The 24,615-nt window shown below is 39.7% G+C and overlaps 1 protein-coding gene across 3 annotated transcripts in view; it reads left to right on the top strand.

Moving 5' to 3' along the window:
* The window catches only part of pik3r3b (phosphoinositide-3-kinase, regulatory subunit 3b (gamma)), a 542,585-nt gene extending 526,186 nt beyond the window's left edge, over positions 1-16,399 (top strand). For all 3 annotated transcript variants that reach the window (XM_067990165.1, XM_067990166.1, XM_067990167.1), the window contains 8 exons: positions 108-206; positions 6,996-7,176; positions 7,794-7,919; positions 9,959-10,101; positions 11,757-11,933; positions 12,050-12,124; positions 13,001-13,171; positions 15,510-16,399. In XM_067990165.1, coding sequence (XP_067846266.1) covers positions 108-206; positions 6,996-7,176; positions 7,794-7,919; positions 9,959-10,101; positions 11,757-11,933; positions 12,050-12,124; positions 13,001-13,171; positions 15,510-15,708 — 1,171 coding nt within the window. In that variant the 3' untranslated portion in view covers positions 15,709-16,399. The remainder of the gene's footprint in view (positions 1-107; positions 207-6,995; positions 7,177-7,793; positions 7,920-9,958; positions 10,102-11,756; positions 11,934-12,049; positions 12,125-13,000; positions 13,172-15,509) is intronic.
* Positions 16,400-24,615: the final 8,216 nt, after the last annotated feature.

The following is a 24,615-nucleotide window of genomic DNA, read 5'->3' as shown; positions in this document are numbered from 1 at the left end:
AATCTAGCAGATTTGGTTTTAACAGGAGCAGCTTTGCAGGGATAAATCACGTGTTTGCAATAAGCATCCAGTGGACCAGCCTAATCTCTTCACTTTTTTATCTATAGGGAAGAAGTGAACGATAAGTTGCGTGACATGCCAGATGGTACGTTCCTGGTGCGGGATGCTTCCACGAAGATGCAGGGAGATTATACTTTGACCCTCAGGTAAACAAGTTGGAGTACTGAAGTGTTTCCTGGCAAAATGCTAGATCTATTTCACACTGTTTATTAAGGGATAAGGCATTGATAATTTAATGACAGTACTATGCTAATTTTCAAGATCTTGATTGTTGGATTTTTAAACTTCTACAATGATATTTACTTGTCACTTTTTAAACCAAACACTGTCATCCCACCATCCCCTGCTCACTTTTAGATCCACATGTGCACAAATATCTTCATGCTGAATGCTTACCAAAGCTCTTGGAAAATAACTGACAGAAAAGGAATGGGAGAAGACCATCTGGTTCATTGAGCCTGTCCTGTCCTGTCCTGTCCTGGCATGGTGTAACTTTCATGCACTACCACCCCCACACAGTCTCCTGGAAGAGGCTAGAAAAAAAACCCTAGGCCAATTTAGGGGGAAAAAGCACAGGGAAATTTCTCTCTGACCCCTGAAAGCAAGAATTCAAGCTTTAGGAGACCTGGGTGATTGGTGACACTAATGCCCAATGGTCCACCTACCTCCTATATGTAGAGATGTTTGCCACTCACAGGAACTCACCCAGCTCCCTTTTGAATGCCTGCAGCAAATCTACACTCACTACACATCCTGGCATCTTACCCCAGCAGTTGGCAACTCTGCAAAAAGAAATACCTCCTAGCATCTAACCTAATTTTACACTTTTAGAACTTCCAAGTATGTCCCCTGTTCCTATTTTGCTCAAATAGCATATCCACAAGGACTGAGTCTAATCCTTTCATTATTTTAAAGACCTCAATCATATTTCCTCAAAGTCAACACTTTTCTCTAATCCTGCCGTAAAATTAGGTACCTCCTCTGAACATTTTGCAGGGCCTCTATCGCCCACTGAGTGGACCAAAACTGGACACTTCATTCTAGATGTGGCCTGACCAAAGAAAGGATATTATTTTTGGTCTTTAGTTGTCCTAGCAGTACATTCGCATACCTTATTCGCTTTCGCAATAGCCTCGTGGCAGTGGTCGTATACCTTTAGTGAATCATGCACAATAAGCATCTGGCCCTTCTCACACTCAGCAGCCTCAAGCACTCAACCCTGTATACATGCTTGGAGTTGCTCCATCTGCATCATGTTGCATTTGTCTATATCAAAAGACATCTGCCAGATATGGGCCCATTCCCCCTTGCATCTAGATCCACCTGCAATTTAAAAAAAATCTATTATCCTTACACTGGGCTCATATCTTTGTGTCCTTCATAAACTTGCAGGTAATTTCCCTGACTTCTTCATCCAGATCTCTGATTAAAGATGCTGAAGTGCAACAGCCCCAACACCTATCCCTGTGGGAGTCCACTAGCGACCGGTCCCCATGCAGAGCCTGTATCACTAATAACTATGTTCTGTCTACACAAATACAAACAGTTCCTTTCTGATCCAAAATAGTCCTGCTGATCCCACAACTCAAACGTACTTGGTAACCTTTTGTGCGGCACTTCATCAAAGGCTTTTTGAAAGTTTCGCTGCACGATATTGACCGGATTACTGAATAAATTTGCTTACAGTCCTCTGCGATTTCATTAGCATTGGCAATTAGCATGCTAGGCCAACCATGAATCTCTTTCCTCCCACACCCTAAAATGCTTTTCCACAAAATATCTTGGTCACACTCTCGCTCACCCTCCAATAAATCGGCCAATGGGTGAGAAAACTATTGTAGGTCAGACTGTCTAAACTGAATTCTCTGTACATGTGTGGATCAAACTTTGTGCTTGATTTTCTTTTTTTAATAACTTGAACAAATTGCACTTTGATTTTTCTTAGAATCCAGCTGGCAAGTTTTTTTTTGATAGTATCCACCCTTGTTACTGTGAACACCTAGGATATACTGGAGTGACATCCTATGTTGTGGGCCTGCTAGAGTAGCTATTTAATGTGAAATGGAAAGAGGTGCTTTACATTGTTATACCACTTTGCCGCTAAATACTTAATCAATTTGATGTCACACAATCCAATGTATGTATTAGAGTGGTGTGCTCCGTCATGGGCTTGCTAGTGTATTTCAGCCAGTGCCACATGATGTTATTGGTCATTTCTGACTTTCCTCCATTTTAAAGATCAATGATCAGCTAATCAGAAGGTATTTTACTTCTATTGTGATAAAATGAGAAAATTTGGTAATGATATATGTAGAAAATGGGAAAAGTCTCTAATTTCACTTCAAATTTTATTATACTGATATGACCACTGTAGAAGTATTTCTTAGTGCTGAGTCCATATTTTTCTTGGAACTGCACAAACCAGTGCTTGATTTGTTAATGGAGCCAATTACATATTACTCTGACTATCAGCTTATTAAAAACTTCAGTGAAATATTAGTAAGAACTCTTGCACAATTTCTTGCAAACCTTTAAATGCAACAAAAGCTTTTTTTTTAAAAAGGTAGTTATTTTAATACCATTGCTCAAATTTTTTTAAAAGAGGGATCAGCTGGTGTCCATTAATGTTTTTTCTCTTCAGTTTTCTCCTATTTCCTTCCCTCTCCTGATGATGATGATAACTCGTGTATTGCTTCCAAAGGCACTGTCATCCCTCTGATAGCTTTTGAAGTTGGTTTTCATCTTGCGAGCCAGGGCAGTGAATATCAGCAGGCTTTTTGAATGTCTTCACTCAACATCCATACATATGCACTTTTTAGCAGGAGCCACAGAGTAGTGATACGATCTTTCTGCCTCCCTCCTCTGCACCCATTTCCCACCTGCCAGACAGCCCAGAGATGTTGGGGCCAATTGCTATCTAGCAGTGATTTAGTTAAGTCAGCACAGACAGGTGACTGAACCTGATGTGTTCTTGATCTGTATAGCTCAGCATCACACTAAGGAGTGCCTCTACACATTGGATCATCAGTGGAGATAAATTCTGTATAATGTAGCCCACCCAAGAATCTGCTGTAGCCAAAACTGGTATTAATGTAGTGCCAGTGAAGACATTTTATAAAGAAAAGAAAGACTTGCATTTATACAGCGCCTTTCACAACCTCAGGATGTCCCAAAGCGCTTCACAGCCAATGAAGTACTTTTGAAGTGTAGTCACTGTTGTAACGTAGGAAAAGCAGCAGCTAATTTGCGCACAGCAAGGTCCCACAAACAGCAATGTGATAATGACCAGATAATCTTCGTGATGTTGATTGAGGAATAAATATTGTCCAGGACACCGGGGAGAACTTTCCCCCCCCCCCCCCCCCCCCTCTTCTTAAAAGGTCTCACGGCACTACTTTGAGGTGCACCTGAGAGGGCAGATGGGACCTCGGTTTCACATCTCATCTGAAAGACAGGACCTTTGACAGTGCAGCACTCCTTCAGTACTGCACGAAGTGTAATTCTAGGTTTTGTCAAGTCTTTGGAGTGGGACTTGAACCCACAACCGTCTGACTCGGAGGCGAGAGTGCTACTTATCTTCAGTTATAGGTCACTGTCATCTTTGTTACTCCTTCACCTACATCATGCAACATTTAACATGTCCAACATATTGATATAGACACCGAAAATTGATTTTAATAAGCATAAAACTACATAGTATAAAGGTTTTAGTTGTAACTGACTTTTTTTGTTTAACTCGTGTTGACTTTCTCCCCATTCTGCTGCCTCCCTTGTCATTTGTCCCCCAACTGAGAGGATAGGCTGGAGATCTGGTTCCAGATGATGACGACAACAATTTGCATTTATATAGCATCTTTAATGTAGTAAATCATAAGTCCCAAGGTGCTTCACAGGAGTGATTATCAAACAAAATTTGACAACGAACCACATAAGGAGATATTAGGACAGGTGACCAAAAGCTTGGTCAAAGAAGTAGGTTTAAAGGAACATCTTAAAGGAGGAGAGAGAGGGGAGGAGAGGTTTAGGGAAGAAATTCCAGAGCTTACAGCCTAGGCAGCTGTCAATGGTGGAGCAATTAAATCGAGGATGCACAAGAGGCAAGAATTGGAGAGTTGTAGGGCTGGAGGAGGTTACAGAGATAGGGGGGAGTGAGGCCATGGAGGGATTTGAAAACAAGAATGAGAATGTTAAAATCAAGGCGTTCCTGGACCAGGAGCCAGTGTAGGTCAGTGAGCACGGGTGATGGGTGCACGGGCTTTGGTGTGAGTAAGGATATGGGCAGCAGAGTTTTGGAAGAGCTGAAGTTTATGGAGGGTGGAAGATGGGAGGCCAACCAGGAGAGCATCGGAATAGTCAAGTCTAGAGGTAACAACGGCATGGGTGAGGGTTTCAGCAGCAGAAGAGCTGAGGCAGGGACGGAGACGGGCGATATTACGGAGGTGGAAGTAGGCGATCTTGGTGATGGAGCGGATGATCCGAAGCTTATCTCCGGGTCAGATAGGACACCAAGGTTGCAAACAAGGTCTGCTTCAGCCTCACAGCGGCCAGGGAGAGGGGTGAAGGGATGGGGTTTGTGGCAGGGACCAAAGACGATACTTGGAGGAAATTTTTGCTCATCCAGTACTGGATGTTAGACAAGCAGTGTGACAAATCAGACAGTGGAGGGGTCGCGGGAGCATGTAGATAAGAAATAGGAGGGGGCCAAGGATAGATTCTTGGGGGACTCCAGAAGTAGTGGTGCTGGAGCAGGAAGGGGAACTATTGCAGTTGATTCTCTGGCTACGACTGGATAGATAGGAATGGAACCAGGCAAGCGCAGACCCACCTAGCTGGACGACGGAGGAGAGGCATTGGAGGAGAGTGGTGTGGTCAACCGTGTCAAAGGCTGCAGACAGGTAGAGAAGGATGAGGAGGGACAGTTTACCACAGTCATAGTCACATAGGATGTCATTTTTGACTGAGTGTTTCAGTACTGTGGCAGGGGTGCAAACCTGATTGGACGGATTCAAACATGGAGTTGCATGAAAGATGGGCACAGATTTGGGAGGCAGCAATGTGTACATGGACTTTGGAGAGGAAAGGGAGGTTGGAGATAGGGTGGGTGATTGAAGGCAGATTTGAAGGGGAGGGGGACAATACTTGAGGAGAGGGAACCGTTAACAACATCAGCTAACATGGGGGCCAGGAAGGGATGTTGGGTGATCAGCAGTTTGGTGGGAATAGGGTCGAGGGAGCAGGAGGTGGGTCTCATGGTCAAGATGAGCTCAGAGAGGACATGAGGGGGCAATAGGAGAGAAACTAGAGAAAGGTGAGAGTTCAGGGCGAGGGCAAGGGGGAAGTTTGGCTTGTTGGGCTAGGGGAAGGGAGGCAGTTGAATGGATGGTCTCAATCTTAGTGACAAAGTGGTCCATGAGCTCCTCTCACTTGTTAAGTTGAGGAGGCAGGGGAGAGGGTGGTGATCAAGCTTTGCTCATTTGAATTACTGCTTTACAATTCAGTGCCAGCCATTCTCTTGAACCATTACTTTTCTCAAGCCAACAACTAGTAGCTTTCTCTCTCTCTTATGTTATGTAGCCCTAGACCAGTATAAGAATATAAAAGGAGGATCAGTGTTGTTAAATACCTTTCTTGAATAAGGAGAAAACATAGTGGAGAATAATAGACACAGGTGTATGCTATAGACTGTATCACCTTCATGAAACATTCGGGGTTGATGGGAATCAAACATTTACTGTGAATCATTTGTGTTTACCATAAAGAGTGAGTCTTATTTTAGAACTGAACATAGGTGAAGAGGATGGAGGAGCTTTGTTGTAAATTATTTAATGCAAGTACAAAAGCACCTCTTGTTCTGTTAGGAAGGATTCACATTTTTTGTTTTCGTGGGGTTACTATTGTAAGGATGGTTCAATTTCCATTAAAAGCCAATATTGAGTAAAATGCCTGGGGGTACACGATGATGCAACAAGTTAATACGCTTTACTGGAACCTGAGTTTGAATCCATCTCCGAATGATGACTTAAAACCCACCCCTCTGACTTGATGCTTGATTATGGCCAGCCTGGGCCCAACTCATAAAGGCCCAAACTAGCAATTGATGGTCTTACCCGGTGGCAACATTCTAGGAAATGGAAGTGCCACATTGGTACAGGAGAGCTGATATATTGGAATTCAAGGCACTTTGGGGCATAGTAGACATTGCATCATCTTGCATTGACCTACATTTATCTGACCTGGGGGTGAAAAGTGAATTGCCATTAACAATTACCTTGTATTTTAAATGGAGGCACTACAATTACTTTTCAATACTCTTCATGATTTAAAAAAAATAAACCCTCTTGATCAGTACTCTTCACTTTGCACCCCACTCCAAGATTTATTGCTAATACTGCAAATTGCCCTCTCTTTTCTCAAGAACAGTGTGCTCCGGTAGTGCAGGATGCCTTCACTGAGGGACATGGTCTGAGATTACATACAAACTGATCATCATTAATGAGATTTGAAATACAAGACTGCTATTAAGCTCAAACTTTTGTGTCATAGTCCAGCACTCTACCACTAGAGCTGCTCAGCTGAAGTTCACTTTGTTGCTTTTGTTTACCTTAATGCAATTCTCAAAAGCAGAGCAGCATTAGGACTAAAATAAAAACAGAAAATGCTGGAAATAGTCAGCGGGTCAGGCAGTATCTGTGGAGAGAGAAGCAATTAACGTTTCAGGTCTGAAATGTTATCTCTTTCTCCACAGATGCTGCCTGACCTGCTGAGTATTTCCATGATTTTCTGTGTTTATTTCAGATTTCTAGCATCCGCAGTATTTTGCTTTTATTACAGCATTGGAACCTCCATTTCTCAGTTTTAATTGCATCATTTTGATGTATTCTTGTGTGTGCAACTGCTGAACTGACCACTGCCTTTGTATTTGTCCATTTTTATAGGAAAGGAGGCAATAACAAGCTAATCAAAATATACCATCGCGATGGAAAGTATGGCTTCTCTGACCCACTCACTTTTAATTCAGTGGTGGAACTCATTAACCATTACAGACACGAGTCCCTTGCCCAATACAACCCAAAGCTAGATGTCAAATTAATGTATCCAGTCTCAAAGTTCCAGCAGGTAAGTTAAGCCTTTACATTTTCTGGATTTGGTAGTGGATCCTCTCTTGTAGTTTCTGGGTGCTATATTAACATAAGCGTCCTCAATGAGGGGTTACTGTAACAGGACTGGCTACCATTTAAAATGCTGCATATTAAAAATACATGTGGTCAAAGAGTAATAAATGTGACAAGTTAATCTGTCATACCAAACAAGTTTTTTTTCAGGAAATTATAATGTAATCATAACTGGATCAGATGCCTCAGGTATTGGATGGGTTTTGCCATATTTTTAATGCAGCCATTAACTTGATTATTAGTTTGATGTAGAAACCTATATGTAGATAGACTATATTGTCCTGTAATACCAATTTTATCTAGCATTGTGCAGGAAAATCTACTCCACACATTATATAAAGTCTTGGATATAATGGTTGCACAGTGTTTATTGTAATTAGTTGCTAGGTAGAATGAAAATGATCTTTCGGGGAATAATGAAGTACTTTTTTTCTTGGAAATCATATCCAGTTACTCCTAGTTGCGCACCTAATTTTTGGCAGTGTCTAGTTTTGTGATAAAGCTAATCTTGAGATGACTATACAGGTATTGTATGATGTGCTGCTCATTTTGTTAAAACAGGATCAGGTGGTGAAAGAAGACAATATTGATGCTGTTGGCAAAAAACTGCAGGAATACCATAACCAATATCAGGAGAAGAGTAAAGAATATGACCGGCTTTATGAAGAATACACAAGGACTTCACAAGTATGTCCAGGCTTTTGAATGACAGGCTGCATTGGATCATGGCATAATCTCCATGTATTCCAGACTTTTTTTCATCTCTAGTTTTCACTACAATTTATTTTTTCATAATTTCCAATATGGCTGTTGCCCTTAGTGCTACAGATAAAGGACCATTCATGCTAGGCCCTGATATTGGTGGTCGAAATTTCTAATATACATTAATTACAAGTCAAATTGAGAACGATATATACCCAAGAGTGATTACACAGCAGTAATTTAATCCATTCAGTGAAACTCGAATGGTTTGTAACTATTGTGCTAATGGGGCAAGAGGGGAAAATTGTCAGCAAGCCAGGGCTGGATAGTGGATCATAAGAACAGTAGTAGGCCATTCAACCCCTCAAGCCTGTTCTGCAGTAGATATGAGGGTGGGAATAGGGAGTATTTACATAGATCTTTCCTTCAGGGTATGGTGTGAAGTACATGATAGTGTGTGCAATTTACCCTGAGTGGAAAGAGTAGGTTGATGGTCTAAATGGCCTTTTCACATTCTATTCCTTTTTGTTTTTGTTTGTTTGTTTCATTTAATTTTGGGTACTTCATTCTGCTAGTGATCATGTTGGCACTGATGTGTGTTCTGTGCTGATGCCTGGTGGTATTTACACTGAAGGATAGCAGCAAGTTTGTCTCAATTTTCAATTAGTAAGTAGGATTGTATGATCTGTGCATCACCTCATCAAAAGCCGGCATGCTTCCACGGGCCATATTTCAAAGCATCGCTACTTTTTACTTTATTTAGTAATGGTTTTAGCTTTTTTTAAAAAAAGAGGTGTGAAGCTGGCACGCAACCTTCAAGTGTTTTATGCTTGGTTTGCTTTAAGTCAGAAATGCCATGGCCAAGTTCTTCCAAATTGCTCACTTTGCAGACGTGTTTATACCACAGTGCAATTTTAAAAAAAAATCTTTTTGAATGCAGTGTTTCCCTAAATTATGATACTCATTTTAGTAAAAGTTGCTACGAGAGCTGTCAAAAGGATTGGCTATATCATACTGATCCAGAAATCCCACTGCCTTTTTTTAGGAGCATTTTAGCTCCTGTAAAACTCGGTGTGCTGATGCCAGCAGTTTGCTTGGATATATTTTGTGTTGTATTTGTATGGCAGAATCTTAGTGTTTACAGTGGGCTGTTAGTTTCTGAGTTAATATTGGGAATCTTTTTGAGAGTATTAAGTTTGTCCTAAATCTGTTGCACCACCAGCACACAAGTAGTAGAATATGGATGACTTTATATAAACCTAGAAATTAGGCTACAGCAATTAGCTCCTCCCCATGCCCATTATTTGATAGCTTATTTATATTTGAAACCACTGCACTATTATCAAAGGTTTGCATTGCTGTGAAATCTGCACCTGTTCGTATTGTAGGCTTGAATTTCACAGTACTAGAACTTCCCAAATAAATGCTTTTTCTTGCAAAGCACAACTCAATGGTTTTTAAAGCTGTAATTTGTAACTTTGCTTTTTACCATTTTTAACATTACTTGGAAAAGGTGCAGATCAGTGACCAAAAAACCTGTATCACTGGCCTGTATGGGTGGGCTGAGTTGCTTGGTTCCAGGACATGTTAACCGCTACCTCAGCGGCAATGTTTATATTGCTACTGGGGCAATGTTGCGTACTGACGTGCATGCAGAAGTGCTGATCAAAGCTATTGGTAGCAGTGATGGAGTGGCTGTTAGACTCTGTGTATATCATTTTTTTTTTTAAAAACACTTTTTTTGGGAAAGATTTGCGGAATTGAATTTTGTAGTATGTTTGGGAGTGCTCCAGGGCCACCATCCAGTGCCAAATGGCATTCATAAAAGAATATTGCATCCATTTCTGACATCGTAGATTCTAAACGTGCATGCTGTAGTTTGCAATAGAATGCAGGAAAATTCCATATGGTGCACATTACTGTTAAAAACTATAAAATATTTAGTGCAAAACCTTATTGAACTGTATTTGAAATATAACTTGTAAACCTGTCATTTTAAAGCTAAACCGATCTGTCTTTAACAGGAAATACAAATGAAGAGAACCGCAATTGAAGCCTTTAATGAAACAATAAAAATATTTGAAGAGCAGTGTCACACTCAAGAACGTTACAGCAAAGAGTATATTGAGAGATTTCGCAGGGAAGGAAATGAGAAGGAAATTGAACGGTACTATTGCTTTAAATATTTTTCTTTCCCCAAATCTTAGATATATGAAGTAGCCTGGTGAGTAAAAGGAGCCCTCCCCTCACTTGAACCTATTGCAGAATACTACTCCTAATAAGGACCTTGATTTAAACGTTGCCTCCCACGTGTATGCAGAACTTCAGCATTTCTCAAAGTACTGAGAATCATTTGTCACATAGCAACTGATGTGCTTATGTTTGAAAACAAGTGTAGTTTTTCAAATGAATAAACTTTAAGCAGCATTAACAAAACTGAAACCTCTTTCAAGGAGTTAGCACTGTAGGTTATAAAATGGATTTATGCTTAACCAGGATGCCATCCAGGGTTGGTTTACCTCATGTTAATTACACAGAATTTTACAGCATAGAAACAGACCATTCGGCCCAACTGGTCTCTGCCGGTGTCACATGCTCCACATGAGCCTCCTTCATCTCACCCTTTTAACATATCCTTCTTTCCATTTCTCCCTCATGTACTTATTTTAGCTTCCCCTCAATTGCATCCATGCTAATCGCCTCAACCACTCCTTGTAGCAAGTTCCACATTCCAACCACTCTCGGAAAAGAAGTTTCTCCTGAATTCCGTATTGGAATTATTAGTGACTAACTTATGGCCACTAGTTTTGTATTTCCCCCCCCCCATAAGTGGAAACATCTCTACATATACCCTTTCGCACCCCATCATAATTTTAAAGACCTCTATCAGATCACCTCTCTGTCGTCTTTTCTAGAGAAAAGAGCCCCACCTGTTTAGTTTTTCCTGATAGTTGCACCCCCTCAGTTCTGGTATCGTCCTTGTAAATCTCTCTTTTTGTGCTTCTATATCCTTTTTATAATATGGAGACCAGAACTGTGCACAGTACTGTAAATGTGGTCACGGTTCTATATAAGTTTAACATAACTTCTCTGCTTTTGAATTCTGTTCCTTTAGAAATAAACCCCAGTGCTTTGTTTGCACTCTTCATGGCTTTGTAACCCATGTTGCTACCTTTTAATGATTTGTAATCTGTACTTCTAGATCCCTTTGTACCTGTAACCCATTTAGACTCTTATTTTCCAAGGAGTAGGTGGCCTCCTTATTTCTCTTACCAAGATGCACCGCCTCGCTCTTCTCTATATTGAAATTCATTTGCCATTTACACACCATTCTGCAAGTTTGTTAATGTCATCTTGTGTTTTGTCTCCGTTTTCCTCAGTATTAACTATACCCCTCAATTTGGTGTCATCTGCAAATTTTGATATTAGAATATGGTTATGGCGGTGGGGAGGGGGGCTTCAAAGAATTTTCTCCATAATGTACTTAAATCAATATATTGTGTTTTGCTTAATGTAGCCATTGGATAAATGGGATGATTTAATTTGCATAAAGCATTCCAGTTGGTGGACTTCCTCTGTAAACCTGGCTGATCAGAATATTACTGGTATGGAAAGCTACCGTTGGGGGAGAAAAGGGAAAGTCAGGTTAGAAGGTGCAGTAAAGCTGAACAGCTTTGAATATAGGAAGGAGAAATAAAGCAAATAATGTAACATGCATATTTTGACTGTAAAGTAGTAAATGTAAACTGTTTGTGCCATCTACATAGCATCTTGATATACATTAGTCACCAATAATTCAAACACACCTTTTTTGTGTGGTAGGATAATGATGAACTATGAAAAACTCAAGTCTCGTCTTGGGGAGATCCATGACAGTAAGATGCGCTTGGAACAGGATCTGAAGAAACAAGCATCTGACAACAGAGAAATTGACAAGAAAATGAACAGCATCAAGCCGGACCTAATTCAACTGCGAAAGATCAGGGATCAGTACCTCGTGTAAGTAGAAACAGAAAATAAATAATGGACTTTTTTTTGAAGGGCAAAACGTGAATGTTAGCAGTATTACAATAATGATTAAGAATTTATGGTTTCCCTCTCTCTTCATCTTGTAGATGGCTCAATCACAAAGGTGTGCGTCAAAAGCGAATAAATGACTGGCTTGGAATCAAAAATGAAAATGCAGATGAGTGAGTATAATTGTCCTAGTAAATGACATTGCTGGTAAATTCCTTTTTTTTTTCTCTTACCTGAAGCTGAACCAGGAATACAGTTAATGTTATCCTTAAAACCTCAGGAAAGGTTTTCCTGCTGTCTTTTTAGGCTTCCTCAAATTATGAGAAATGTTGGGGAATCTGTGTAGTAATGGACCATCCTAGGTGTAGCTTAGAAAGACTTTGCCAAAGAGTTGCTCTTTTTGAATTTTGAGCTGGAGAAAGAAATTGCTGGCCAGCTATCTGGTGAGTCTCCTATGGAGACGTCTATTGCGTGTTAGGATGGCCAAAATATAGCTTTATTATAAAACCCATCCTCTTTGCTTGTATTTTTGTCCCTTGTTAACAACAAGGTCCCTCCTGTAGTCCTTAACGGGAATGTCAGCTTTCTGATTTGAATAGATGGGGCCCCATAGTCAGATTCAGTTTCCCAGTGATGGAGCCAGATGTATGCCTCATAATCAGGATGACCTATTTGCATGGGCTTTTACTCAGTTTTGAGGACAGTTGGGCTCAGTTCATGATATGTGTGCCATTGTAATAAGTTGGTGCTGTGAAGCAGAAGCAGGGTTGGGGGGGGTGGCATTTGGGCTAACCTTATTGTATAAATTGGATATGTTATCTTTTTAGAAGATTTGGTTTCTGTACATTTTATAGTAAGTATTTTTTAAAAAATCAAATGTAGTGACACAAACATCAGAACTACAACATTGCTACCTCAGTTTGTGGAATGGGTTAATCACAGAAGTGAAATCCTGGAATAAGGTAACAAACATTGCTCACATCACTCATTGTGAGAGCACTGTGCAAGCCTCAATAGAGTAACTCTTGTTATAAACCATTTCACCTCAGCACATATTTCATGACTGAAGAAGATGAAAACCTTCCTCACTACGATGAGAAGACCTGGTTTGTGGGAGCTATTAATCGAACACAAGCTGAAGATTTGCTTCGAGGAAAATCTGATGGTGCCTTCCTAATCAGGGAAAGCAGTAAAAAAGGCTGCTATGCCTGCTCTGTGGTGTAAGTAACTTGTTTTTTCTTAAAGGAGGCATGTTTGTAAATCAAGAAAATCCCAATGGTGAGGTGGTCATGTTGGCTCAATTTTTTTCCTATTAGTCTTATTTAAAAACTCTATACATGGCAATGTTTGAAGGAAGTTTTATGTAGGAATTTATGCCATTGGTCATATATATAAATGTAAATTTTAAAAATGAATTTGAAAATATGTTGCAAAATTTCACATTGCAGCAGATGTAATTGTGGTCAATCCTATTATTATTGATGCATTTCCTTTTGGTATCTCATCCTTATTGGAATCCATCAGACTCCTTTTGATTCTCCTTTTCCTCTCCATTCCTATGCCAATAATCTTCCTACATTACCCCGATTTGTTGTCACTTTCAGTTGACTAGTGTAGATGATGGAGAGGCATTTAAGAAAGAAATAAGCAAGGGAACACAGTGCAGGATTGCGTATAAGCTGTCAGCTGAGGAGTGGGGGTGGTCAGCGTGCCCAGTGAAAATAGAAATGGTCAGTGGGAAATAGGAATACATTTTTCAGTTGGGGGGAGGAGATACCACAAAACAGCATATGAGCTGTCACTTGAAGCAAGATGGGATATGAGCATTAGTCAAAGGACATGAGGGAATACACTGGAGTCTTTTCTAGGTGAGATATGTTACATACAAAGCTTGTGCAACATTGGCGTCTTAAAAATGTTGTAGACATACTGATGTGATTTCCCATTCCCTATTGTTCCTAGAAGTCCCTTTTCCCTATGCCAGCCATCTATCTAATTTTATTTCCACCCATCCAATCTCCACAGCTTGGGGCCAGACCTAGGGCAGGGCTCATCCTATGGGAAGCTAGCATTTCAGAGCTGGTACCAAGGGATACATTGAAGGCTCTTTGTCTACAAGGCCTGGCACATGACCAGTACTCTGTGGGACAGACTGAGCGGTTCGATATGCTTCAGAAGGGATGATTGTGTTGAAAAAGAATGCCTTTCTGCTGCATTCACAATAAACTACAGTAAAAATCCAAATTCTCACCGCCTCAAAGAATTAAAGCAGTCTTCTGGGAGGAGAAACCTTGGTGGCACTTTGACCAGCTGCATGGATAAATTCTATTTATAGTTGCCAACACAACAAATGGGCATAAGCTTATATGGGAGATTTTTTTCTTAATTCAGAGGCCGTCCAAAATAAGCTACCACATGAAGGAGACATAGTGGTGGAAAACAGCTGGATTTAAATGACATCTAAATCCTTTAATAATTGCAGTCAGCTTTGCGAGATATTCAGACAAATCATGAAAGCATTAGTTTCCAAAAAAATATTAAATTTTGATTGGGACTTCTAAACTTTTAATTTTAAAAAGTAAATTTTTCTAAACCATTTGGATCGAGAAAAACATCTTGGTACAAACAATGACCAAATATTTTAAGTGTCAGTGTGTAGCAGCAGTTGCAAGGGAAACAAAATGTTAGATTGTGTAAGTACATTCATGGGAAATTAAACTGACACTGTAAAGTATGTGAGACCACTCACTCGTACTTTTTTTTTGTCCAGTATTGGTCGCTGTACTTGTTTGTGGTAAGGAATCAGACAACAAAAATGATTCCAAGTTTTGGATCACTTGATCTAAAAAGACACACTAATGAAGCTATATTTAGTCTCATCAAAAGTAAGAAAGGGGTATGATCCAAGTTTTTAAATACTTGAAGAGGAGCAGAAAATGACTTTGTCCTGGTTCTTCACAAGTTCTACACCGAATTAGAGAATATATTTGCAAGCTGAAGAGGCCACATGTTAAAATTATCTTAATTTCAGGTAAGTGGGACATGTTGCTATGAGTGTCTGATCTTGGCTATGCACTGGTTGGGAAAGGAATTAGGAAGGAGTAGTTGGTGAGCAAGAGAGAAGGCCAGAGTGTAAATTGTCCTCACCCCCACTGGGCATCTCCGTTATGGAATAGCATTGGCTTTCTGAATAAATCACCTGCTTGCCCTGTCAGCCATGGAAATGCTATATGGTGCAGGGGTGAGAGAATCTAAACGCTGGGAGAGACAACAAAAATAGAAGAATAAACATAGATTTCCGTACCATGGAGTTTCCTTCAGTGATTACAGGATTCAGAATATTTAGCTAATTGCAATATTTGAGAGATCCTGTAAATGTACTTGTTATATCTACTGTTTCAAATTTCCAAAAAGCTTGAAATGTTGTATTTCAACCATTGTGTAACTGGCTTGAAGTAAGCTATTAGTCCTTGAATCAATGAAACAAGCTGCTTGCCTAACATATGCCTTCATAGGATTTTGTCTCTTGCTAACAACTTACTGCATCTCCCCTTACAGCGCTGATGGAGAAGTGAAGCACTGCGTGATTTACAGCACGCCAAGGGGTTATGGATTTGCCGAACCATACAACTTGTACAGCACGCTTAAAGACCTGGTGCTGCATTACCAACAAACTTCACTGGTCCAGCACAATGACTCTCTGAATGTGAGACTGGCCTACCCCGTCTACAGCCAGATGCCCTCTCTGCGCAGATGAATGTTTAAGAGTTGGCCGTGACAGATTACAGAACACTGAGGGCATTGTACTTGGCTGCTTTTGCACAGTGAGTACAGAATGTGAATCAGGACAGTGGCGTACTCAGAGTTCAGGTGACCTGGTGCTACCTAAACTCCAACTGTGACTTTCTGTTTTTTGCTTTTATTTCAGTCAGAGAAACACAAGAAAAACTGGAAATGTATCTAATTTTTTTTTTGGTTTTTGTTTTGGTGTCATTCGTGTGGAGCTGAAACTTTAGTCCAAAACAGTCTGGTGCTGATGGCTCTGGCTATTCATCTTGAGAGTTTAAAAATCTCCAACTTTCAGATGTTCTTTTTCTTGGAACAGCCAGTGAGAACTCTGTTAGTCTTAACTTCAGATCTCTACAACATCTAGCGCAACTCTGACAAGAGCACCCAGTGTACGAAGAAGACTTCTTTGCATTTTTAGTTTAGTCGATGTATTCTTCTTGAACTAGACTCGACCAGATTCTGATTTCTTTCACTCGTTGGAGGACACTGAACTCGGTGTGAAAGAAGACCAAAGGCATTCAGGAGAGCTTCTGACAAAAAAAAACATTTTAAAACTGGCAAAATTTGAAAAAAACGTTGCACAAAGGGTCGCTGTTCAATGTACTGGAGTACAAGTAAAAAAAGAAATACAAATAAAGAACATTTTATGGCTTCTGTGACTCTAGAGCTCTTCACAAAATTTTTTTTTAACCAAAATGAAAAGACCAGGGCATCTTTTGATGTTGGTTTTAGCACTTAATGTTCAGTCAGATGTCTGCAGCCGCACATATCTACACCAAAATGTTAGTGTTTTTTTTTTAAAAAGCTAATGCATAATGTTATTAACATAACCCTGAAATTTTGCAATTTTACTTTGACCAGTCATATTTAACCCAGAAGGTGAACGTCAAAACCTAGCTGTAAGGAGGCAAGTACTTTAAAGGTGCTTAGCATTAGACCATGGGGGGGGCGGGGGGGGGAACTAAATACTTTTGTTTCATTGCTCGTAGAAAGGAAAGTGCAATTTGCAATGCTTCTGGATGGCAAAGAAAGATCCTGTATGAGGAGTGGGGGTGGGTATGGATTGGTGGGTGGTACCTATTCCTTTTTTCAGTACAATTCTATTTCAGTGGAAAACACAAGCCCAATTAGTTTGCAAATCATATTTTTGGAATCAAGTCTATTAAATATGATTTGAATTAAACTCCAGCATTTTTTGAGGAGTTGGGGAGAGGTCTTTGTAGGTTCTGTGAACAGTTTAATTTTAAATGGTGTAAGAGACTACTTTCTAAATCCACTGAGCATGCTCCCTGGCATGTCATGTTTGAGACTATGGTTCGTCCAGGAAACAAAAGTCCCATGATGCACTGGGCATTTTGTTTGGATATGTGCAATTCAAATAAAAGAACATTTTACAGATTTTTTTTTTAAAAAAATAAAAAGATGGCAGCTAATTTTCTGCAGTTCTAGTCTCTTTCTTGAACCCAATTTCGTTTTAAATACTTTTACAGATCTGGGATATGAAGAGGTCATTCATAGTATTTTTACGAGTGTACAAAGTGTGTTTTTTGTCTTTTTTTCTCCTGCCAAAACTCTACAAGGCCTAGAACACCAGTTACTTCTCTGTTTTCTTTAGTAGAGCAGAACATGACCCACTCCACTCTCCCTGTTCTTTTCTGCCCTTCTCCCACTCCCCTGAGCCATTGCTCCATTTGTGCACTAATACAAATGCTGAAAACTTTGTGGTTTATTTGTTCCATAGATGTAAAAAAATAATGGTCTCTCTATGAAAAATGTAATTAAGGTGAAAATTAGACTTAGCATTTTGAGAGGGCCTGGTTATGTTCTGTACACTTCTAATTCTGTTCCCAGACACTTAGGAATTTACAGAACATGTTAAATACTTGGGATTTTTTTTCTAGCCATCCAGATGCGATTGATTTTAAAAGTATGTAGCGGTTTTAATATTATCGCAGACACCTGATGCACTATATATCAATATATATTAACAGTGAACTTGACAATAATAAGGGCATCCCTAGGTCTTGAGGGCAGCTGGAGTTAAATGAAACATTGCCATTTTGTTTTGTGAGGGTCTCTGCTCTGCTGCAGACCATGGCCAAAATGGAAACAGCTTTTTAATTCTTCACTGTGCACAAACTGGTGCTGGTGCTTATCCAGCATGTATCAATGGTGCGGCTGTAACTGTGGCTCACTCACTCAAAGCTTTTTTTTTCTTGGTACTTGAGCAATCGTATTTCTGTTGTTGAATGTTTTTTTGTACTAGGAAAGCGAATCAGACCCTGGAATGGAGTTGAACATTGTATGTTTCCTGCATTCATGGGAAGGTGGGGGGGAGGGGAGTAGGTACTTCTGAAAAGGATTGAAATGCAAATATTGGAAGCACTACAAAGAATTCTGAGACTTTTTAAGAAGTGTTTCTGCTAATAATCAGAAGTTGGCTTTTCTTAAATGGGTACTTTATACTTTACCCTTTTCTGAGAGAGAGCCTTGTTTTTTTTTAATACTAAGGCTGGGTAATTTGGTCAAATATTTAAGAAATGTTTAAGATCAAACCTTGTGCAAAATAGGCCCTATTTGAGAAATTGCAGGAATATTGATTCTTTGTAGCAATGCAGTGGATGCCATCTTGGTTTTTTTTTCCCTCACCAAACCTAGTGTCTCACAAGTGTATTAGGATAGAATCTTCCTTTTGTGTGATTATAAATGCTAATAGGAAAAATATACAACCATACCAACTCTACCAGTGAGTGTTATGCTCCCAAGTTGTGGATCAGCTGGCATTTTCTGGCTGCATTTCTAAGACCTATATGTGGAGTACCCCATGGTGGTGGAGCACTCCCATTGGATGCTCTGAAGAGGAAGTGAAATCAACAGGAAGAACGATCCGACCCCTCATTAACTGCACTTTGTGTCTATTGATGCTGATGTTATTCTCCAGACCATTCTGCCCTTGTAGCTAAAGATAGGCAGGAAGACTAAAAATGCAAATAGAGGAAGATTTCCAAAGGGCAGGGGGTGGGGGGAATGCCATTTGACAGGCAGATTTTGTTTAGTAAGTGGTAATAAAATAGGTTGCAGACTGGTCTGTACGCACACATACAATTTGTATACAGTTCATTTGGGATAAATTAGAAATAGCTGACTGAATTGAGTTTCAATCTACAATATTTAACTTCTGATTTTCAGATTAATGTTTAGATTTATTATTTAAGTAAATTTTCACGTACTTACATAGTAGCCAACAATTAAACAACATTTGAAACAATCTTAGTCTAAAGGCTTAAATATTTCATACCTCTTGAGCTATATTTTTTGGGTTTGTGATTTCTCTCTTTTCCCGCCTGCCCTTTCCTCAATTTTCCCCCTTCCCTCAATTTTCCCCCTTCCCCTTCCATGATCGGACATCTCAGTGCATCTAGTTTTCAGTGGGAGGACGGACAAACTTCTTCCATGACTTTGCAGCTCTAATTTATGGCTGTTGGGGAAGGGGGAGGAGAAGGAGGGAGTGTGAATTGGGATGCTTGTAACCACTGCATCTCATTCCAGGTTGCATTCTGATGTTTCTTTTGAACAAAAAAAATGCCTTGCCTGGCACCTTAGTGTAGGGATAATCTGTTACAGGACATCTTGAATCTATTTGTAAACTAAGATTGTAATAAAAATTCTTAAACTGGAATTCCCGAGCGAATCAGTGCTGACTGGGATTGAAGTTCTAGTTTGATGAAATTTCTCCTGTAGTAATCACTGAGTGGGTTTGGGAGTGGAGCTGTACAAAGTAATACCGCATCCATTTGAATCATTGTTCTACTGGACATTTCCAGCACCCTTCAGTAAAGGAGAGCCATTGCTGCAGAAAATGTGGTTTATGAAGTGCATTCAATTTCTTAACAACATGCATTTAAAAAAAAAAACTGCATGCGATTGAAATTGTCTTGAGTTTTGTTTTTCCAGAATTGACGGAGAAATTGTTCAATTTGTGCCATTGTTTTGTCTGTAGAGTTATGGTATAAGAACTATACCCCTTTGTCCACAGATTGGTCTTCTCAATTCTGTTTTTAAAAAGTGTGTTTTTAAAGAGAATTCCCCAGAACTAATATCACTCGCTTTGAGCATAAAATAAATCTTTAATTAAAAAACAAAAGAGAGGAAACTAAGAGGAGTAGTAGGTACGTAGCACTATTTGACCCTTTCATTTCTGGGATCTTGGTTTGAATCTGTGCAAACTGTTAGAATAAACTGTCTGCAAAGGCCCTAAGTAACATTAGTTTTGTTGGTTGCTACCTAGTACCTACAGGATAGAAGACTTCAATACAAAATTGCCCATAACTTGGCACTAGATTAATTAGTAAATTGACATGGGTCATGAAGTCCATGGAGATGATTTTGGTATTGGAAATGGAAAAAAAAACAAATGTCAGACTGATATTGTAAGAGGTTGAGGGTAAAGGAACATTGTTGAGACATCAAAAGAAGCTTTACTCTGCATCTGGCCGGTTATACCTGACTTGGGACTGCTTGATGCTGACAGAGGGTGACAACAGTGGGAGAGTCTTCATTCTCAATATTGATACCTGTCCTCTTGATAAGCACAAAAGCTTCCTTTTTTTTTGAAAAAAGTGGTACAAGCAAACCTACGTGACTAGTGGTCGCTGATTTTTTTTGTACACTTATGACCCAATTATTTCCCCCCCACCAAATTGCTTGTTTGTAGCATTCTAATCAGGTAGTTGTGTATAGAATTCAAAGCATAATGCAGGGCCTGCCAAAGTGAGGAATCTAACAGTATGCAATAATCTTGAAAATAGTATTGAAAATGCAAAGATTCTATGTGATTAGCAGCTATATTTCCTGGTCCTATTCAGTGACCATATCAAGCCTTCCCATATCAGTTATATTAATGCAAAGCCCTACACTACCACATGACAGTATTCCTAAACCCCAAGATTGTGATAGTGTCTCTGACTTCAATCCAGTGTAGCCTTTCAGACTTGCTAATTCAGCGTTGAGCTTGACATTTATGTCTATTGGATTGAGACTGTCCAAATTCAATTCAGATGCACTTTGACCTATTGGACTTTGAACTCATTTTTTGGGGGGAGGGGGAGGAAAAGCAGTGTTCTAATTTGCATATTGTACTGCATCATCATCCCTGAATTAATCTTTTGTAGTGTTTGTGTTTCCTACACTTGTGGAGAAAGCACATCATTTATAAGTTGACTACAAAGAATTCCCAGCCTTAGTAGAAACTCCTTATTTTGGAGCAATATAGTGGTTCCAATGCCATAGTCACCAATTGTTAACTTAAAGTGTTCCGAGATTATTTTTTTACGCCTTTTAGTCTGTATTGTATTTGCACATTTTTATTTTAAGAAAAGCTAGGTGCAGCAAAGTGTGCTTTCAAGTTCTTTTTACGAACACTTTAAAAATTCTATCCTGATAATACTTGCTTTATTTGAATGATATTCTTTGATCATTTTAATTTTTTTATTATAAATTGGATTGTTTTGGTTCTCTGCAGGACAGAAGGCTTTACACGATTTGTTCCAGGCAGTGGGGTCAAAAAAAAACATTTTTGTGCATTCTCCTTTTTCTTGCTCTCTTTTTGTCTATCTATCTCGCGCTCGCTCTCTCTCTCTCTCTTTTTGTCTATCTATCTCGCGCTCGCTCTCTCGCTCTTTTTGTCTATCTATCTTGCGCGCGCTGTCTATCTATCTTGCGCGCGCTCTCTCTCTTGCTTTGTCTCTCTCGCGCTCTCTCTCTTGCTTTGTCTCTCTCGCGCTCTCTCTCTTGCTTTGTCTCTCTCGCGCTCTCTCTCTTGCTTTGTCTCTCTCGCGCTCTCTCTCTTGCTTTGTCTCTCTCGCGCTCTCTCTCTTGCTTTGTCTCTCTCGCGCTCTCTCTCTTGCTTTGTCTCTCTCGCGCTCTCTCTCTTGCTTTGTCTCTCTCGCGCTCTCTCTCTTGCTTTTCTCTCTCGCGCTCTCTCTCTTGCTTTTCTCTCTCGCGCTCTCTCTCTTGCTTTGTCTCTCTCGCGCTCTCTCTCTTGCTTTGTCTCTCTCGCGCTCTCTCTCTTGCTTTGTCTCTCTCGCGCTCTCTCTCTTGCTTTGTCTCTCTCGCGCTCTCTCTCTTGCTTTGTCTCTCTCGCGCTCTCTCTCTTGCTTTGTCTCTCTCGCGCTTTTTTTTAAAAAAGAAAAAAATTCATGCAGAACTTTCATGCACTTTTCAAAGACAAAAACCCAGCATGTAACTTAAGTATGTTTACTGTTGTATCTGTGTAATTCAGCTTTGTTCTGTCTGTAAATGGTGTAGTTTAATATGAACTTATGTAGCTTACAAGAAAAGGTCACATCATGCATTACAACTAATAGAGTAGCATCTGCTCCCAATCCTGGTATATTATACAGATAACTGTATACTGCATTAGGTTGTATCAGTTGTGCAAATCTCTGTTCCTAGACTGCAGCTGAGTCTTTTGTGACAACAATAACTGGTCACAGCATGTATGGGATTTTCTGAATTATAAGCATTGATTCTGTGTTTCACTCTCCACACAGTAACTGCTACTGTCTTCAGAATTTTTGTGATTTTTTTTTTCCTTTTTTTGTCAAGTTGCCATAACTTCATATTATTCATCTATCTTGCAGAATAAAAATGTATTTTGTTCAGAATCAGTGTGAAGGGTTTAACTTTTTAACAAAAATAAAACCTATTCCACCTACTACTTTTTCCTCTTGCACAGCTGATTATGTTCACTATGTCCATATTGGAAGGAAAAGCTCAAGGATATTCCTGTAGAATCTGCGCTAAGCAAAATCTTGAGATGCTTTTATAAACCTATTGGATTCAATAACACCTACAGGATACACCATGAAAACATTTATGCACCTGTATAACAGGAGCTAGGCAACATTTATGCAGGAAACTATTTCCATTTTGAAGAGGAAATATCTACATAGTTAACCCTCATTGCAAATTGGAATGGTTCACAAAACAACAATAAACAGTTTACTTAAATTAGAATGTTCAAAATTTTTGGTACTGAAATTTTTTTAGAACTGTTTTTGGCATATTTAGGAAGTTTGCATGGAATGTTAGTTTTTTTTTAAAAAAGCCCTTCTAGGAAAAACCCAGCAAGCTAATTTTAAAAATGGGCTTAAAGGGTGTATAACCTGGAAGGTTTTGCATTCCACTAATTGTTTCCCTTAATGTTCCACAATATTTTGCTCATTTAAGATAATAGATAAGTCATCCATCCCCAGCACAGCTTGCCCTGTTCTGAAATTCTGCCTCTGATATTAGAAAGAAATTTGATGCAATTTAGTTTTATTTAGTGATATGACTTATCTTCTGTAATTTTGTCTTTCTACAATGTCCTAATTATGCACTGATGTCACATCTGTTGTGACGTCATTGCCTCATAATGTAAAGGAGCATTTCTTTGTCTTCAGTTGCATTCATGGACTGAAGTTATCTTTGAATCAATTTCAAATTAATTTTGTATTTACATTTATGCCATGTACGTAGTGGGGAATAGTAGGATACTATGGTTATTTCAATTGTGGGGAAGATCCTTGTTTTTACTGAGCAGATATTCCTCAGTAATGAGAGATACTTAGCTTATGTGTGGCAATAACTTTGGAAAAATCATACTTCCCCTGATAGATCGCAAATGATTTTCTTGAGCTGTGAAGCTACTATTTATATCGAGTTACAGTTGCCACTCTTAACCAAGTCTAAAACTGAACAGAATCTCAATGCATACTGTATATATTAAAAAGTATAAAAGCACTGCAATTGCACTAAAAAATAGCTAATGATTTATACATTTAAAAAAAACTCCCACTTCCAGACCAGAGTCTATGCGCTATAAATTTAGCCACGTAGCGCCTGTGTGACGCGCGCCGGACGCCATCTTAGTAAAGGTGTTTGCGCGCACGCAGATAACGAACGCTGGTACCGTGTAAAGTAAGGAGACTGAGTTAGATCAGTGTGCAATGCTGATTTAAAGGGACAGATACAATTTTGGAACTCACACTCCATCTAACGCATTGTCTTAACCACGCACAGCTGAACCGGTCGTAAACAGCCCAGAGCTGTAGATTGGTGAGGTCTGGCGTGCAGATTGGAGGATGTGGGATTTAGTAGTGTGCAACCTTTATTCAATGTTTCACCATAACTCTACAGTTTGTAAATATTGGGACGGGACCAGCATCTGTGTTTTAAGTACGATGTCTGATCTCCGTTCAGACTCTGTGCGGATCCGTATCTTTTGCCTTTTAAGAGGTGCGAGGCACTCATGCGATATCAGGCCCCCTCTGCTGGTGAGAAGCCATTCAACAGCGCAACCAGACCTAGCTGCTTGCTGGAATCAGGTAAATGACCAGGCAACACAAATCTTGTGCTGCCTGCATCGCAATGACCGGGCGCAGGTTAATCGCGCACCACGATCCCAGTGTCCAGATTCGGAGGTTAGCGATTTAGCCCCCTATTTTTTTCTGAGCTGAACTGCTTCCATCTGCCAAGAAAGGACTTGTCCAGATTGGCCAGAGGGCTTTCCCTGTGCAGAACAAACTCTAAACTCCTGTTCCTGTGGTATCTGGGATCTCTGCATTCTTCATAACGTGGCAACACTTTGTATTGCCACGTATTGATGGGTTGACCTGTCTGAGGGCAGTTATGGCAGATAGAGTACAATCATGCAGTTGGCAAGGAATAATGCAATTCTATCATCTGTAATCACTTTTCATAAGGGTGATTGAAACACAGTTCTCACATGCCCTGAACACTGCATTGATGAAGGGGATGGTTCTGTGCAGGTTTTTATTTTACTTACGGGGCAGATGTTGTCTGTAAGCACAGTATGCATTTTGACTAGTGA

Source organism: Heptranchias perlo, chromosome 9, assembly GCF_035084215.1.
Source record: "Heptranchias perlo isolate sHepPer1 chromosome 9, sHepPer1.hap1, whole genome shotgun sequence".
NCBI lineage: Eukaryota > Metazoa > Chordata > Chondrichthyes > Hexanchiformes > Hexanchidae > Heptranchias > Heptranchias perlo.
The sequence above is the reverse complement of the archived record's forward strand: the minus strand, read 5'-3'. Positions and strand labels throughout refer to the sequence as shown.